Source organism: Pongo pygmaeus, chromosome 20 (genome assembly GCF_028885625.2).
Source record: "Pongo pygmaeus isolate AG05252 chromosome 20, NHGRI_mPonPyg2-v2.0_pri, whole genome shotgun sequence".
Lineage (NCBI taxonomy): Eukaryota > Metazoa > Chordata > Mammalia > Primates > Hominidae > Pongo > Pongo pygmaeus.
The window spans coordinates 51,647,780-51,664,989 of NC_072393.2; the positions used below are offsets into that span (position 1 = coordinate 51,647,780).

The 17,210-nt window shown below is 54.4% G+C and overlaps 1 protein-coding gene across 1 annotated transcript; it reads left to right on the plus strand.

Moving 5' to 3' along the window:
* Window positions 1–15,359, plus strand: GIPR (gastric inhibitory polypeptide receptor). The gene is made up of 14 exons (XM_054463715.1): window positions 1–55; window positions 1,067–1,344; window positions 2,405–2,504; window positions 3,010–3,117; window positions 4,533–4,636; window positions 5,744–5,847; window positions 6,354–6,498; window positions 8,644–8,803; window positions 9,018–9,078; window positions 9,403–9,472; window positions 9,599–9,687; window positions 9,781–9,919; window positions 13,269–13,310; window positions 13,394–15,359. The coding sequence occupies exons 2-14, from the start codon at window positions 1,273–1,275 to the stop codon at window positions 13,598–13,600; spliced, it is 1,401 nt and encodes a 466-aa protein (XP_054319690.1). The 5' UTR covers window positions 1–55; window positions 1,067–1,272; the 3' UTR covers window positions 13,601–15,359.
* Window positions 15,360–17,210: the final 1,851 nt, after the last annotated feature.

Genomic DNA, 17,210 nt, shown 5'->3' on the forward strand with positions numbered 1-17,210 from the left:
GGCAGCGGTGGCAGGGGCTGCAGGAGCAAGTGACCAGGAGCAGGACTGGGGACAGGTGAGGGCTCCCCAATCCCAACCCATTCTCCTTGCCCCCCTTGACCCCTCAAGTCTCTGGCACTCTCCCTCTCTGCTTCTCTGCCCTGCCTTTGTCTCTCTGTCTCTGTGCCCGCCACCGTCTCTGCTCATCTCTGTCTCTTGATGTCTCTGTCTGTGTGTTTCCATCTCTGGTTAGCTGCTAGATAACTTCTCTTTCCCCTGCTCTGTCTCCCTCCACGTCTCTGCCTCCTCTTTGTCTCCTAGCCCACATTTGTGTCTCTTTCTGTTTGTTTTTCTCTGGTCTCTGGCTGGGGGTCTCATTCTGTCCCTCCGTCTCTGCGCCTCCCAGTCTTTACATTTCTGTCTCTTGTGTCTGTGACGCCGTTGTCTGTCCTTCTGAGGCTCGACCTGAGATCCTCTCTGCTTTCCTCTTTCTCTACGTGGAGCCGCGGGGGCGCGGGTGAGTGGGTGTTGGGAGTTAGACCGATTTCCAGGCATCTACACATCTAACCCCGGATCTGTCGCTTCTCTAGTCCCTAAGTATTTGGATGCTGGGAAAGGGTTGTTCCACTTACTCTGGGCTTTATCTACCCCCAGCGGAGAAAGTTTTGTAAGGTCAGGTTCCTATCTGTGCTAGAAAACCCTTGGGCTTGGAGAGTGGGAGCTCCGATAGGCGTTTCAAGTTCTCCACCAGGCTGTGGGAACTCAGATGGGCGTTTCAAGTACCCCACTAGGGGGTACTGAAAACCTTCAAGTTTTTCAGTTCCCCATAGAAAAGGGGTCTAGGCTGACGGTTTCTACTCCCTCTTCTCCAAGGCAGTCCCCGGGTTCCCAGGAGTCTGTAGGTCCAGACTCGCGGTGACACTGACACTTCCGCCCAGCGTAGCTCTGGGGCAACCGCCCGCTCAGCAAACACCCCCCTTCCACCTTTGCTGCCCCAGCAACAGTCAGGGGCGGCCGGGGAATCACTTAAGGGGCCCCGCCCACCACCGGAGTTCCACCCACTCCGCGTGCCTCTCCCTTCCCCCAGATCATCACGCCCGGGAGTTGCGGGAGCGGGCGCGCTGCCTCGGAGTCCCGCGTGTGTACGGCTCCCCCGCCGTCTGCCCCTGTGTGTGAATCCCTGAGGCGGGGTGACGCTGGGGTTGGAGTAGGAGGGCAGAGGTGCTGACCTTGCCCTGGGACCCTCCAGGCCTGATCGCCCCTGCACGAACCAGACCCTTCGCCGCCCTCACGATGACTACCTCTCCGATCCTGCAGCAGCTGCTGCGGCTCTCACTGTGGGGGCTGCTGCTCCGGAGGGCGGAGGTGAGGACGCGAGGAGCCAGAGGAGCTCCAGGCTTGGAGGGAGGTATGGGGACGGTTTTAGGGTTTCCGTCATCAGGGCGCTGTCGCTCACGCCTGTAATCCCAGCACTTTGGGAGGCCGAGGCGGGTGAATCACCTGAGGTCAGGAGTTCGAGACCAGCCTGGCCAACATGGTGAAACTCCCTCTCTACTAAAAAAAATACAAAAATTAGCCGGGCGTGGTGGCGGCCGCCTGTAATCCCAGCTACTCGGAAGGCGGAGGCAGGAGAATCGCTTGAGCCCAGGAGGCAGAGGTTGCCATGAGCCGGGATCGTGCCACCGCACTCTAACTTGGGTGACAGAGTGAGACTCTGTCTCAGGAAAAAAAAAAAAAAAAAAAAAAAGGCTTCCCTCAGCGCAAAGAGTTTCAAGACTGTCCTGCTTGCCCAGATTCAAGTTGTTGGGTGGTGTTTTGTTTGTTTGTTTGTTTGTTTTGAGACGGAGTCTCACTCTGTCACCCAGGCTGGGATGCAGTGGCATGATCTAGGCTCACTACAACCTCCATCTCCCGGGTTCAAGCGATTCTCCCGCCTTAGCCTCTCGAGTAGCTGGGACTACAGGCGCACTCCACCACGCCTGGCTAATTTTTGGATTTTTAGTAGAGACGGGGATTTCACCATGTTGGTCAGGCTGGTCTCGAACTCCTGGCCTCAAGTGATCCACCCGCTTCGGCCTCCCAAAGTGCTGGGATTACAGGCGTGAGCCACCGTGCCCGGGCCCAGATTCGAGTTTTGATTGTTTCCACTCCCTTTTCTTCCCCCAACAAGTCCTCCTGATAATTTCCAGCCACCCCCTCCCCAATTTTCTTGAAGGTTTTCAGTCTCCCATAGCAACTCCAGTGGGTGGCTTCCAGGCACCCCACCCCAAGACTTGGAACTGGTTTCCAAGCCACCCAAGACTCCCGAACAACACGCAACAGACCCTCGAAGTCTCTCTGGGGCGCTTCTGGGCCACATGGACCTAGCAGCCTGGGAGCGGGGGTCGGTTTTGGGGGGGGGGTCCTCCCTTCTTTCTTTTCCTAGACAGGCTCTGAGGGGCAGACGGCGGGGGAGCTGTACCAGCGCTGGGAACGGTACCGCAGGGAGTGCCAGGAGACCTTGGCAGCCGCGGAACCGCCTTCAGGTGTGACCAGGAGGGCTGGGGACGCGGGGAGGACCTGAGGCTGAGAGGGGTGGGCTTGGGGTGGGCCTTGGGCTGACGGGTGGGGAAGAAATCTCGGGGCGCTGTGGGCTGGAGAGGCCCGGGGACTGACCTGAGCGTGGTGGGAACTGGGGCGGGACCACGGTTCCTGGGGGAGGCCTGGGAAGAAGCTTGAAATGGGAGGAGCCTTGGGCGGGGCCTGCACAGAAATAAACCTTGAAGGGGGCGGGGTTTGGGATGGAGACTCGGAAGGGCCCCTCCGGGTGGGACGATCTGGGGCGGGGACTTGTTTGGTGGGAGGAGCCCAGAGTGGGGCCGGGAGGAGGGGCGGAGCTTTGAGGCTGGTGGGAGGAGCTTGTGGCCGAGCCGGGACGGAACGCCCTCCGAGTGGGCGGGGCTAGAGCCGGGCTTGATGTGGCCGGCGGAGAAGCACTGGCCCACTGCGCAGTAGGTCCACTGGGCACCTGGCCCCCGTGCCCACCCCCAGGCCTCGCCTGTAACGGGTCCTTCGATATGTACGTCTGCTGGGACTATGCTGCACCCAACGCCACTGCCCGTGCGTCCTGCCCCTGGTACCTGCCCTGGCACCACCACGGTGAGGTGCTCCCTGGGCCTGGAGCCGTCCCCAGACACAAACAACTGCTAACCTTTGCCCCCAGACACCTACATCCGAGTCCCACAGCTCACCTGCACCCCTCTCCTGCTCCTCTTTGCCCCCTACTCCTTTCCGGCAGGCTGGGTTTCTCCTGTCTGTCCAACCCTGCCTATCTCACATAACGCAGCTTCTCTGTCTCCGTATCTCTTTCTGTTTATTTATTTGGAGACGGAGTCTCGCTCTATCGCCCAGGCTGGAGTGCAGTGGGATGAACTCGGCTCACTGCAACTTCCACCTCCCGGGTTCAAGCGATTCTCCAGCCTCAGCCTCCCGAGAAGCCGGGATTACAGTCGCGCGCCACCATACCCGGCTTTTTTTTTTTTTGTATTTTTAGTAGAGACAGGGTTTCACCATGTTGGCCAGGCTGGTCTCGAACTCCTAACCGCAAGTGATCCGCTGGCCTTGGCTTCCCAAAGTTCTGGGATTACAGGCATGAGCCGCCGTGCCCGGCCACCACAGGATTCTTATTTTGTCTCCTTTTCCTGAATCTGTCAGTCTCTGGGCATCTTAACCTAACTAGCTATGTCGCCTCAGACAGTTTACTTATTTAACCTATTTTTTTTCTTTTGTGGCAGCATCATAGTTCACTGCAGCCTGGGAACGCCTGGGTTCAAGCGATCCTCCTGCCTCAGCTTCCCAAATAGCAGGGACTACAGGCACACGCTAACACACCCAGCTAATTTAAAAAAAAAAAATTGGCAGTGATGGAGTCTTGCCATGTTACCCAGGCTGGTCTTAAACTCCTGGCCTCAAGGGATCCTCTCACCTCAGCCTCCCAAAGCACTGGGATTACAGGCCTATTTAACTGTTGTTGTTTTTGTTGTTGTTGAGACGGAGTCTCGCTTTGTTGCAAGGCTGGAATGCAGTGGTGTGATCTCGGCTCACTGTAACCTCACCTCCCGGGTTCAAGCGATTCTCCTGCCTCAGCCTCCCGAGTAGCTGGGACTACAGGCGCACGCCACCACACCCAGCTAATTTTTGTATTTTTAGTAGAGACAGGGTTTCACCATATTGGCCAGGATGGTCTCGATCTCTTGACCTCGTGATCCACCTGTCTTGGCCTCCCAAAGTGCTGGGATTACAGGTGTGAGCCACCGCGCCCGGCCTTAACATTTTGTATCTCAATTTTCCCATATGTAGAACTAGGTTAAAGATATTACCAATTCCATGGGCTTGTATGAATATTAAATTAATACAAATAATGTGCCATATAAGGGTTTATCATCATCATCATCATCATCATCATCATCATCACCACTTTGGCTCTCTCCCTCTCTGTTATTGTCTCACAGTTTGTCTTTCTGTATTTACCTCTTTCTCTGTGTGCCTTAATTGCCTCTCTTCTTTCCCCACAGTGGCTGCAGGTTTTGTCCTCCGCCAGTGTGGCAGTGATGGCCAATGGGGACTTTGGAGAGACCATACACAATGTGAGAACCCAGAGAAGAATGAGGCCTTTCTGGTAAGAAGAGGTGAGGGCTTCGGGTTAGGAGTCCAGGGAGAGATGGAAAGGCAGTAGATTCAGGCAGGGCCTGAAACCCCTTGGACTGTTCAGACCTCTGGGTTGTAAGTGAGAGAAACTCAACTCAGACTTGCTTCAAAGAGAGAAAGATGTACTGCCTTCTGTGATGGAAAAGAATAAGATGGCCAGGTGCTGTGGCTCACGCTTGTAATCCCAGCACTTTGGGAGGCCAAGGAGGGTGGATCACTTGAGGTCAGGAGTTTGAGACCAGCCTGGCCAACATGTCAAAACCCCGTCTCTACTAAAAATACAAAAATTAGACGGGCATGGTGGTGTGCACCTGTAGTCCCAGCTACTCAGGGGCCTGAGACATGAGAATTGCTTGAACCCAGGAGGCAGAGGTTGCAGTGAGCCAAGATCATGCCACTGCCCTCCAGCCTGGGTGACAGAGCAAGACTCCATCTCAAAAAAAAAAAAAGAATGCTCTGGTTGGGCCGAGCTCAATGGCTCATGCCTATAATTCCAACACTTTGAGAAGATGATTGCTTGAACGCAGGATTTTGAGACCAGCCTGGGTAACATAGTGAAACTCCATCTCTACAAAAAATATAAAAATTTGGCCAGGAGTGGTGGCTCATGCCTGTAATCCCAGCACTTTGGGAGGCTAAGGCGGGCGGATCACGAGGTCAAGAGATGGAGACCATTCTGGTCAACATGGTGAAACCCCGTCTCTACTAAAAATACAAAAATTAGCTGGGCATGGTGGCACGCACCTGTAGTCCCAGCTACTCTGGAGGCTGGGGCGGGAGGATCGCTTGAGCCCTGGGGGGCGAGGCTGCAGGGAACCATGATCCTGCCAGAGTACTCCAGCCTGGGCAACAAAGCAAGACCGTGTCTCAAAAAAAAAAAATCTCTGGTTGGCTGGTCACATGCCTCATGGCCTGGAGCTGAAGGGTGGAGTCGGCCCTTCTCAAATAAGGGTAAGAAGTTCCCCAAGATAAAATAGGGTATTTGGGCAGAAACAAAGAGCAGAGGTCCTTCCAGTCTCTCTCTGGGCCTGGGGCTTCCAGCCAAGCCTTGTTCCCTTCCCCTTCTTGCCCCGACCAGGACCAAAGGCTCATCTTGGAGCGGTTGCAGGTCATGTACACTGTCGGCTACTCCTTGTCTCTCGCCACACTGCTGCTAGCCCTGCTCATCTTGAGTTTGTTCAGGTGGGACCTTAACCCTGAGTGGTGGCGGCAGAGATGTGAGCTCGGCCTCAGTTTGTCCAGTAAGATGGGGTGGTCTGTTTCCACCAGGTCCAACCATGCACTGGTGGTTCTATGGGGAGCAGTGGGGGTGGTTAAAGGACCTCTGTGTGGCCGGGAGCGGTGGCTGATGCCTGTAATCCCAGCTGTTTGGGATGCCAAGGCAGGAGGATCGCTGGAGCCCAGGAGTTTGAGATCAGGCTGGGCAACATAGTGAAACCTTGTCTCTACGACAAATAAAAAATTAGCTAGGCATGCTGGTGATGCACCTGTGGTACCAGCTATAGGGGGGCGCTGAGACAGGAGGACTGCTTGAGTTCAGGAGGTTGAGGCTGCAGTGAGCCCTGATTGTGCCACTGCATTCTAGCCTGGGTGACAGAGTGAGACCCTGTTTAAAAAAAAAAATAGAGCTCTGTGTGGCTGAGGACAGCTCTCCAGGGGCCCCCAAACTGCCTTCCAAATTCCCCTAGGCGACTACATTGCACTAGAAACTATATCCACATCAACCTGTTCACGTCTTTCATGCTGCGAGCCACGGCCATTCTCAGCCGAGACCGTCTACTACCTCGACCTGGCCCCTACCTTGGGGACCAGGCCCCTGCGCTGTGGAACCAGGTGGGCATCCTCCTTCCGTTCCTCCAAATGGGAATCTTGCTTCTCTGGTGGGACCAGGAAGTTCTCAGTCCATTTCCTATCTCCTACACTCTCCACAGTTTATCTGAGTTGGGAGGGTCCCTCTCCAAATGTGTCTTGGGGTGGGGGATCAAGACACATTTGGAGAGGGAACCTCCCAGCTCGGCCTCTGCCATCATTGAACTCTCCCAGCCTATCACTCCCATACTGGAATTTTCCATTCCTCTCCCTCATTATCTCACCCATCATTGAACTTTTTCACCAATGAGAGAATCCACCTGCTGGAGGCGAGGCATGGCAGGATACGAGAAAGTAAGTGGGGGCAGGGATGTGGTAGGTGCCAGTTCGTTACTAGGAGACAGGATGGGAGAGACTAGAGTCTGGGAGCAGACGTGGTAAGAACTATCTGGTTGAAAGTTGGACCATACCAATTGTTAAGAAGCCACACGCGCCCAGGCACAGTGGCTCACATCTGTAATCCCAGCACTTTGGGAGGCCAAGATGGGCAGATCATGAGGTCAGGAGTTCAAGATCAGCCTGGCCAATATGGTGAAACCCTGTCTCTACTAAAAATACAAAAATTAGCTGGGCGTGGTGGCGCTTGCCTGTAGTCTCAGCTACTCCGGAGGCTGAGGCAAAAGAACCGCTTGAACCCAGGAGCAGGAGGTTGCAGTGAGCTGACATTGTGCCACTGCACTCCAGCCTGGGTGACAGAGCAAGACTCCATCGCAAAAAAAAAAAAAAAAAAAAAAAAAAAAAAGCCATAGCGTGGCCCGGCAGTGGCTCATGCCTGTAATCTCAGCACTTTGGGAGGCTGAGGTGGGCAGGTCGCTTTTTGCTCAGGAGTTCAAGACCAGCCTGGGTAACATAGCAAAACCCCATCTCTACAAACACATACAAAAATTAGCCGGGCATGGCGGCCCTCGGCTGTACTCCCAGCTACTTGGGAGGCTGAGATGGTAGGATCACTTGAGTCCAGGAGGTCGAGGCTGCAGTGAGCTGTGATGCTGTGATAGTGCCAGTGCAATCCGGCGAAAGATTGAGACCCTGTCTCAAAAAATAAAGTAAAATAAAATAAAATAAAATAAAATAAAATAAAATAAGAGGGGCTGGGCATGGTGGCTCATGCCTGTAATTCAAGCACTTTGGGAGGACGAGGCAGGCAGGACACAAGGTCAGGAGTTCGAGACCAGCCTGACCAACATAGTGAAACCCCGTCTCTACTAAAAATACAAAAATTAGCTGGGCGTGGGGCACATGCCTGTAGTCCCAGCTACTCGGGAGGCTGAGGCAGGAGAATCACTTGAACCCGGGAGGCAGAGATTGCAGTGAGCCGAGATTGTGCCATTGCACTCCAGCCTGGGCAACACAGCAAGACTCCATCTAAAAAAAAAAAAAAAAAAAAGGAGGACGCCATAGGGCAGGAGAGTCCATAATGTGGGTACTGGCAGGAGAGTTCAGTTCTTAGAAGGAGCTGGGGTGACCAGTGACAGAGGTCACATTTTGGGGATCTAGGGGGAACTGATGGCAATGATGGAAGATACCAATTATTTTTTGTTTTGTTTTTGTTTTTTGTTTGTTTTGTTTTTTTGAGACGGAGTCTCAAAAAAGAAGCTGCTTCTTTTTTTTTGAGACGGAGTCTCCCTCTGTCGCCCAGGCTGGAGTGCAGTGGCGCAATCTCGGCTCACCGCAACCTCCGCCTCCTGGGTTCAAGCCATTCTCCTGCCTCAGCTTCCCAAGTAGCTGGGATTACAGGCGCCCGCCACCACGCCTGGCTAATTTTTGTATTTTTAGCAGAGACGGGGTTTCACCATGTTGGCCAGGCTGGTCACCAACTCCTGACTTCAGGTGATCCGCCCACCTCGGCCTCCTAAAGTGCGGGGATTACAGGCATGAGCCACCGCGCCCAACCAGATACCAATTGTTAAGGGGTTCAGAGTGGGAGAGTCCATACAGGGAAAGGGAATAGGGTGAGAAAAACCAATCACAGATACCATTCACTGGGGACACAGAGTGGAAGAACCTTTGATGGCAAGAGACGGGGTGGAAGGGCGATCAAAGTTGGGGGAGGCTGGGAGACACCCAGGCAGCGCTGACTACCCCTCTACCGGTCTGGCCCCTCCCTAGGCCCTCGCTGCCTGCCGCACGGCCCAGATCGTGACCCAGTACTGCGTGGGTGCCAACTACACGTGGCTGCTGGTGGAGGGCGTCTACCTGCATAGTCTCCTGGTGCTCGTGGGAGGCTCCGAGGAGGGCCACTTCCGCTACTACCTGCTCCTCGGCTGGGGTGAGCTCCGATCCCGTCTTCCGCCCAACCCAGCGCGCCTCTCCTCGGCTCCCCCAACTGCCCTGCTGGTTGGCCTCTGCGGGTCTCCTCCCGTCTCTAGGCTTCTGCCTCCCCAACCCCGACAGAGGAATTCCGCGGGTCTTGGGCCTGGCGGGGCCCGTGAGCGCGCTGACAGCTGCGGCGGGGTGGGGGGGCGGGGTCGGGGTCTGCACAGGGGCCCCCGCGCTTTTCGTCATTCCCTGGGTGATCGTCAGGTACCTGTACGAGAACACGCAGTGAGTTGCAGGGTCTGGGGCGGGGCGTGGGAGGTGGGCGGGGCTTTGAGGGACTGTGGCGGGTTGTGATGGAAACGTGGGCAGGGTCGGAAGGCTATTCAGTGTTGGGGATACGTGGGCGGGATCCAAAGTAATGGGGAGTTAGGAAAGCTTGTGTTCCAGGGCAATCGGCAAGGGGAGGGGGTGGGGCCTGGATCGTAATGGGCGGGACCTTAGAGAATGTGCGTGGCCTCAAGTGCGGTGGGCGGGGCCTAGAGAGCAAATGAGCTTGGTGATCGGTGAGTCTAGTTTTTCTATCTCTTAGCTCTACTCCGCCTTCCCCAGGTGCTGGGAGCGCAACGAAGTCAAGGCCATTTGGTGGATTATACGGACCCCCATCCTCATAACCATCTTGGTAGGATCGGTCCCGCCTCCACCAGGCCGCCCTCAGGGATTTCCCATTCTGGGAAGTGGGGTGCCACCTCCTCCTGCCCCTTCAGAATGGGATCGCGGCTGGCTCAGCCCTTATCTCTCCCCACAGATTAATTTCCTCATTTTTATCCGCATTCTTGGCATTCTCCTGTCCAAGCTGAGGACACGGCAAATGCGCTGCCGGGATTACCGGCTGAGGTGAGGGCATGCGTTGGGGACCGAGGGGAAGGGGCCGGGTGCGAGATGGGGAACCAGGGGTGCGGGATCACTGCTGCCGCCCTCTCTCCCCAGGCTGGCTCGCTCCACGCTGACGCTGGTGCCCCTGCTGGGTGTCCACGAGGTGGTGTTTGCTCCCGTGACAGAGGAACAGGCCCGGGGCACCCTGCGCTTCGCCAAGCTCGGCTTTGAGATCTTCCTCAGCTCCTTCCAGGTGCTCAGGCAGGGTGCAGGGGCTCTATCCTTCCACCCAGGGCCTCCTCCCCAGAGGGGCACGAAAGCAACAGTCGTTCTCTGTTGCAGCCACTGAATGGGGTGTGAAGATGGGATTTAGTTCGTTCATTAATTCATTCATTCTTTTTTTTTTTTTTTTTTTGGGGGGGGACGGATTCTCGCCCTGTCGCCCAGGCTGGAGTACAGTGGCGCCATCTCAGTTCATTGCCGCCTCTGACTCCGGGGTTCAAGCGATTCTCCTGCCTCAGCCTCCAGAGTAGCTGGGATTACAGGAATGTGCGACAACACCTGGCTAATTTTGTATTTTTAGTAGAGACGGGGTTTCACCATGTTGGCCAGGCTGGTCTCCAACTCCTAACCTCGGGTAGTCCACCCGCCTCGGCCTCCCAAAGTGCTGGGATTACAGGCGTGAGCCATGGCGCCCAGCCCGTTCCTTCATTCAATACAAAATACTGAACTAGGACTGTCCTGGGCTGCGGGGAGCAGCAGGGACCGGGACAGGAGATTGGCGGCCCCAGCAGTGCTGCCTGCTAGTGAAGAGTGAGGGCTTCGAAGCTGGACACAGCTGGGGCCAAATTCAGGTTTTGTCACTTTCTAGCTGTTTGCCAGCTGTGTGGCCTTCACCTCAGGGTTGAGGGTAGGGAGAGGTAAGTGAGGTGCCAACGTGCAGAATCTAAGGGAAGATTCATTCCAAAATTGAAGGCCTACCCTACACTTGCTTGGTTTACCTGAGTCCCCAACCTGCTTCACCTCATTCGGCCTGTTTTCTTATCTCTAAAGTGGGGAAAATACCAGTCTCAGTGGACAAGGCTGTTCATTCATTAAATTCAGCAAAAAATTACTGAGCATGTATATATGCTAAGCACTCCTCCAGGCTTATCACAGGGATACAACCAAGAACCAAATGGTCCCTACCCTCCAGTGGGAAAGACACACTAAACACACTATAGAAGTAAGGCATACAGCTGGGCACAGTGGCTCACACCTGTAATCCCAGCATTTTGGGAGGCCGAGGCAGGCGGATCACCTGAGGTCAAGAGTTCAAGACCAGCCTGACCAATATGGTGAAACCCCGTCTCTACTTAAAAAATAGAAAAATTAGCTGGATGTGGTGGTGGCCACCTGTAATCCCAGCTACTCAGGAGGCTGAGGTGGGAGAATCGCTTGAACCCGGGAGATAGAGGTTGCAGTGAGCCGAGATTACACCACTGCACTCCAGCCTGGCCACAGAGGGAGATCATGTCTCAAAAAAAAGGAAAGCATATAGAATGTCAGATGGTGAGATGTGCCTAGAGGGAGAATAAAGCAAGAAAGGAGATGACAAGTGTCCACTGAGGGATGGGGTTACTGTTTTATTTATTTTTATTTTTTTAGAGATGAGGTCTCCCTCTGTTGTCCAGGCTGGATCCAGTGCAGGGGTGTGATCCTAGCTCACTGCAGCCTTGGACTCCTGGTCCAAAGCAATCCTCCTGCTTCAGCCTCCTAAGTAGCTGGGAGCACAGGAGCAAGCCATCACAACTGACCAATTTTTTTTTTTTTTTTGAGATGGAGTTTCACTCTTGTTGCCCAGGCTGCAGTGCAATGGTGCCATCTCAGCTCACTGAAACCTCCACTTCCCAGATTCGAGCGATTCTGTTTGCCTCAGCCTCCCAAGTAGCTGGGATTACAGGTGCCCACCACCACGCTTGGCTAAGTTTTGTATTTTTAGTAGAGATGGGGTTTCACCATGTTGGCCAGACTGGTCTCGAACTCCTGACCTCAGGTCATCCGCCCGCTTCAGCCTCCCAAAGTGCTGGGATTACAGGTGTGAGCCACCGCGCCCGGCCGAGATCCCCATCTCTACCAAAAATAAAAAATTAGCTGCCGGGCGCGGTGCCTCATGTCTGTAATCTCAGCACTTTGGAGGCCAAGGAGGCCAGTCCAGCGTGATCAACATGGAGAAACCCTGTCTCTACTTAAAATACAAAAATTAGCCAGGCTAGGTGGCATGTACCTGTAATCCCAGCTATTCAAGAGGCTGAGTCAGGAACATCGCTTGAACCCGGGAGGCAGAGGTTGCACTGAGCTGAGATTGTGCCACTGCACTCCAGCCTGAGAAACAGAACAAGACCCTGTCTCAAAAAAAAAAAAAAAATTAACTTGGTGTGGTGGTGCATGCCTGTAGTCTTAGCCACTCTGGAGGCTGAAGTGGGAGGATCCCTCTAGCTCAGGAGTTGAGGTTGAAGTGAGCCATCATCACTCCACTGCACTCCAGCCTGGGTGACAGAGCCAGACCCTGTCTCAGAAAACAAAAACAGACTGGGTGCGTTGGCTCACGCCTGTAATCCTAGCACTTTGGGAGGCCAAGGCGGGCGTATTGCCTGAGCTCAGGAGTTTGAGACAGCCTGGGCAACATGGCAAAAATTCTGTCTCTACTAAAAATACAAAAAATTAGCTAGGCGTGGTGGCGCATGCCTGTAATCCCAGGTACTTGGGAGGCTGATTCAGGAGAATCGCTTGAACCTGGGAGGCCGAGTTTGCAGTGAGCTGAGATCGCGCCACTGCACTCCAGCCTGGGCGACAGAGCAAGACTCTGTCTCCCTGTCTCCAAAAAAAAAAAAAAAAAAAAAAAAAAACAGCAACACAATCATCCTAAATTCTCACAACTACTACTATATTACTGCTCCATTTTCCAGATGAAGAAACTGAGGCACAGTGCGGTTAAGCAGCTTGCCCAAATGGGAAAGAAAGTGGAAAGGTGGTTTTTGAGTCCAGGGAGCCCACCTCCAGAGTCCGCAGTTCTTAACCCCCAGCCAGCAGTGCTCAGCTAACCTGGGGCAAGCAGTGGGGTTGGTGTGGGGGAAGCCAGGAACCAGTGAAAAGATGACCCTAATAGTTTAGGACCACGGTGGCAGTAGCTGAGGTGCTTCAGGGCCTGGCAAGGGCTGGAGCTTATTAAGAGAACAGTTACAAAGGCCAGGCGCAGTGGCTCATGCCTGTAATCCCAGCACTTTGAGAGGCTGAGATGGGTGGATCACCAGAGGTCAGGAGTTCGAGACCAGCCTGGACAACAGGATGAAACCCCGTCTCTACTAAAAATACAAAAATTAGCTGGGCGTGGTGGAGGGCGCCTGTAATCCCAGCTACTCAGGAGGCTGAAGCAGGATAATCACTTGAACCCGGGAGGTAGAGGTTGCCGTTTGCCGAGATCGTGCCACTGCACTCCCGCCTGGGCAACAAGAGCAATATTCCGACCCTTAAAAAAAAAAAAAAAAACGGGGAGGGAGGCGTGGAGGCGGTTACAGTCCTGCCCCTACCAGCGATGTAACCTCCGTACCTCCTCTGGGCAGGGCTTCCTGGTCAGCGTCCTCTACTGCTTCATCAACAAGGAGGTAGGAAGAGCCCCGGCCGCCGCCCCCGCCCTCTGGCGGCAGCGCGGGGTACGGCGCCGCCTCTGAGCGCCATCGTGTCGCAGGTGCAGTCGGAGATCCGCCGTGGCTGGCACCACTGCCGCCTGCGCCGCAGCCTGGGCGAGGAGCAACGCCAGCTCCCGGAGCGCGCCTTCCGGGCCCTGTCCTCCGGCTCCGGCCCCGGCGAGGTCCCCACCAGCCGCGGCTTGTCCTCGGGGACCCTCCCAGGGCCTGGGAATGAGGCCAGCCGGGAGTTGGAAAGTTACTGCTAGGGGGCGGGATCCCCGTGTCTGTTCAGTTAGCATGGATTTATTGAGTGCCAACTGCGTGCCAGGCCCAGTATGGAGGACGCTGGGGAAATGGTGAAGGAAACAGAAAAAAGGTTCCTGCCCTTCTGGAGATGACAACTGAGTGGGGAAAACAGACCGTGAACACAAAACATCAAGTTCCACACACGCTATGGAATGGTTATGAAGGGAAGCGAGAAGGGGGCCTAGGGTGGTCTGGGAGGTGTCTCCAAGGAGGTGACACTTAAGCCATCCCCGAAAGAGGTGAAAGAGATCACTTTGGGGCGAGCTGGAGAACAGGATTCTAGGCGGATGCGATAGCATAGGCAAAGGCCCTTGGGCAGGAAGGTGCTCAGCCTTGGCTGGAGTAGAATTAAATCAGAGCCAACAGGTGGGGAGACAGAGAGAAGCAGGCAGGGGCACCCAAGTTGGTATTTCATTTCAGGTGCATTGGAGATTCTTAGGAGTGTCTCTTGGGGGTAATATTTTATTTTTTTAAAAAATGAGACAGGATGTCACTGTTGTTACCCAGGTTGGTCTTGAACTCCTGGGCTCAAGCAATCCTCCCACCACGGGTCTCCCAAAGTGCTGGGATTACAGGCGTGAGCCACCGCGCCTTGCCTTTTTTTTTTTTTTTTTGAAACGGAGTCTCAACTCTGTCGCCCAGGCTGGAGTGCAGTGGTGCAATTTCAGCTCACTGCAGCCTCTACCTCCCGAGTTCAAGCCTCCCGGGTAGCTGGGATCACAGGCACAGCCACCACACCCGGCTAATTTCTATATTTTCAGTAAAGATGGGGTTTCCCCATGTTGGCCAGGCTGGTCTCGAACTCCTGACCTCAAGTGATCCACCCACCTCAGCCTCCCAAAGTGCTGGGATTACAGGCATGAGCCACCATGCCTGGCCCAAAGGGGCTAATGTTTTAAACAGATCCTTCTTGTCTGCCCTGTAGGAGGACAGATTATCAGGGGCAGGGTGGAAGCTGGAGCCCAGAAAGGAGGGGACTGCAAGTGGGAAGTGACGGTGGCTGGAGCAGGATGGAGGCCACTGAGGGGTATGAAGCAGTCAGATCTGAAGCTGTTTAAAAGGTGGAGGTGAGAGGATTTCATGAAGGAGCACATGAGGACACAGCAGCAGAGAGGACTCCTTGGTTTTGGATGGTGGAGAGACGAAAGAGAGATTGGGTTCGGGCAGGGGGAGAACCATGCGTGCTCTTTGGAAAGGTTAGGCTGGCAGTGTTTGTAGGACACGACAGGACACTGAGTGTAAGGGTCTGGAGCTCTCAGGAGAGGGGCGAGCTGGAGATAGTAATGTGAGAGGCACTGGGTCCCGAGGGGGTGATTTGGTGTGGACCGAAGCACAGGTGAGGCAAGGCAGGCCTCGCAGCTGAAACTTTATATCCAGAGCAGCCAGGGCCACTGCTGGCTGTGGAGTGAGGACGCATATCCCCACTGTCCTTAAATGGGTGGCCCCTGGGACCTGGGAGAATGAGGGGGCATGCTGACAGTCTCATTGTGGCTGGACCACCTGTACATACACCCACAAGACCCTCACCCCTAAATCCTCCCCCTACACATATGCACACTTAGTTACTGTATGGGTGTTGTCGAGCATTTTCCCTGGGGTCTGTGGCTCCCTGGACCGATGCGCCCCAAAGCTGAACTCAGCCTTTTCAAGCTTGCGGCCCTGCTGCCCAATTCCCCTACGCCCTGCCTTGTGGGTTCTCGTGGGGTGGGGGCCTTAGGGCAGGGCCCTTGTAAATAAAGTATAAGAAACAGTTGCTTTTTTTCTTTCTTGGGTAGAAGCATCTTCTTGGCAGTGTCACAAAGGGAAATGACCAAGGCAGGCTGCCTGGTGGAGTGGGGGCCCGCGGTGGCTTTACTCAAATTTATCCATGTGTTGCTACAAGGAAACGGGACACCTGCTGCCACTGTCCCTCCTTAAGAGAGTCCCCAAGTGGCCATGTTACATGTGATCTGTGACGTATATGAACGGATGTTACCTGCATCCTAGGGTCGCCTGACACGCCCATGAGTGACGCTTAGGACCATGCCTGGTGCTGGTGTGTGGGCGATGCTGGGCCAGTTTGCCCAGGGCTATTCCTGCCACCTCTACTTTTATTTCACCCTCTGGAGGTCGACGCAATGGAAAGCATGTGGGGCAGGAGATGAGGAAGGAAATTCAGACAAGCTAAGCAGAGCGGCCAGGACTGGAATCTTGGGTGCCAACCCGCAAGGTGGGGAAACTGATTTCCATTTCCCAGTAAGTACAGGTCAACACCACACCCGAGAAAGCAGGCAGGAATGGAACCCAGACTGTGACTCCAGGGCTGTGTTGCTTCCTGTATCAGAACCAAACCCCGGGTGACCTCCTGTCGCATGCCCCTTGTCCCAACTTTATAGATTAGGACACTGCAGCTCCATCTTGCTACCCAAGAGTTAAGACTTTTTCTGGAGGACCCGGCTCCCCGGGTTTGGAAATAGTACCATTGTTTCCTAACTGGGTGACCCTGAGCAAGTTGCTTACCCTCTCTTGGCTTCAACGATCTCATCTATAAAATAGGATCGCTTAGGCCGGGCGTGGTGGCTCACGCCTGTAATCCCAGCACTTTGGGAGGCTGAGGCGGGTGGATCACAAGGTCAGGAGTTTGAGACTAGCCTGGCCAACATGGTGAAATCCTGTCTCTACTAAAAATACAAAAATTAGCTGGGCGTGGTGGCGGGCGCCTGTAATCCCAGCTATTTGGGAGGCTGAGGAAGAATTGTTTGAACCCGCGAGGTGGAGGTTGCAGTGAGCGGAGATGGTGCCACTGCACTCCAGCCTGTGGACAACAGGGTGAGATTCTGTCTCAAAAAAAAAAAAAAAAAAAAAAAAAAAGCTCTAGTATCCACCCCACAGATGGTTGTTTCCAATTAGATGTAGTAAATGCACGCCTTTATAATCCCATAACCCATTGCCTTCTGTGTACCAGGCCTCTCTCTGCTGCAGGGTCCCAGCTCTGCCACAATGCTCACAGTGTATCTCAGGCTGTGCCTTTCTTTTTTTGTTGTTTTTTTTTTTTGAGACGGAGTCTCACTCTGTTGCCAGGCTGGAGTGCAGTGGTGTGATCTCGGCTCATTGCAACCTTCACCTCCCAGGTTCAAGTAATTCTCCTGCCTCAGCCTTCCGAGTAGCTGGGACTACAGGCGTGCACCACCACACCCAGCTAATTTTTGTATTTTTAGTAGAGACAGGGTTTCACCATGTTGGCCAGGATGGTCTTGATCTCTTGATCTTGTGATCCGCCTGTCTTGGCCTCCCAAAGTGTTGGGATTACAGGGCGTGAGGCACCACGCCCGGCCCCAGGCTGTGCCTTTCACAGCTCAGAGCAGGACACACATCTCACTGAGTGTGCACTGACTTCAGGCCTGCAAACTCTTGCACCTTTCAGGTGTTTGCCTATATCCAGAGGACACAGACATAAGCAGAGACAAAGATAAGGGGGGAGGGCCCAGCACAGTGGCTCACACCTGTAATTCCAGCATTTTGGGAGGCCGAGGCAGGAGGATCACTTGAGCCCAGGAGTTCAAGATCAGCCTGGGTAACATAGTGAAATCC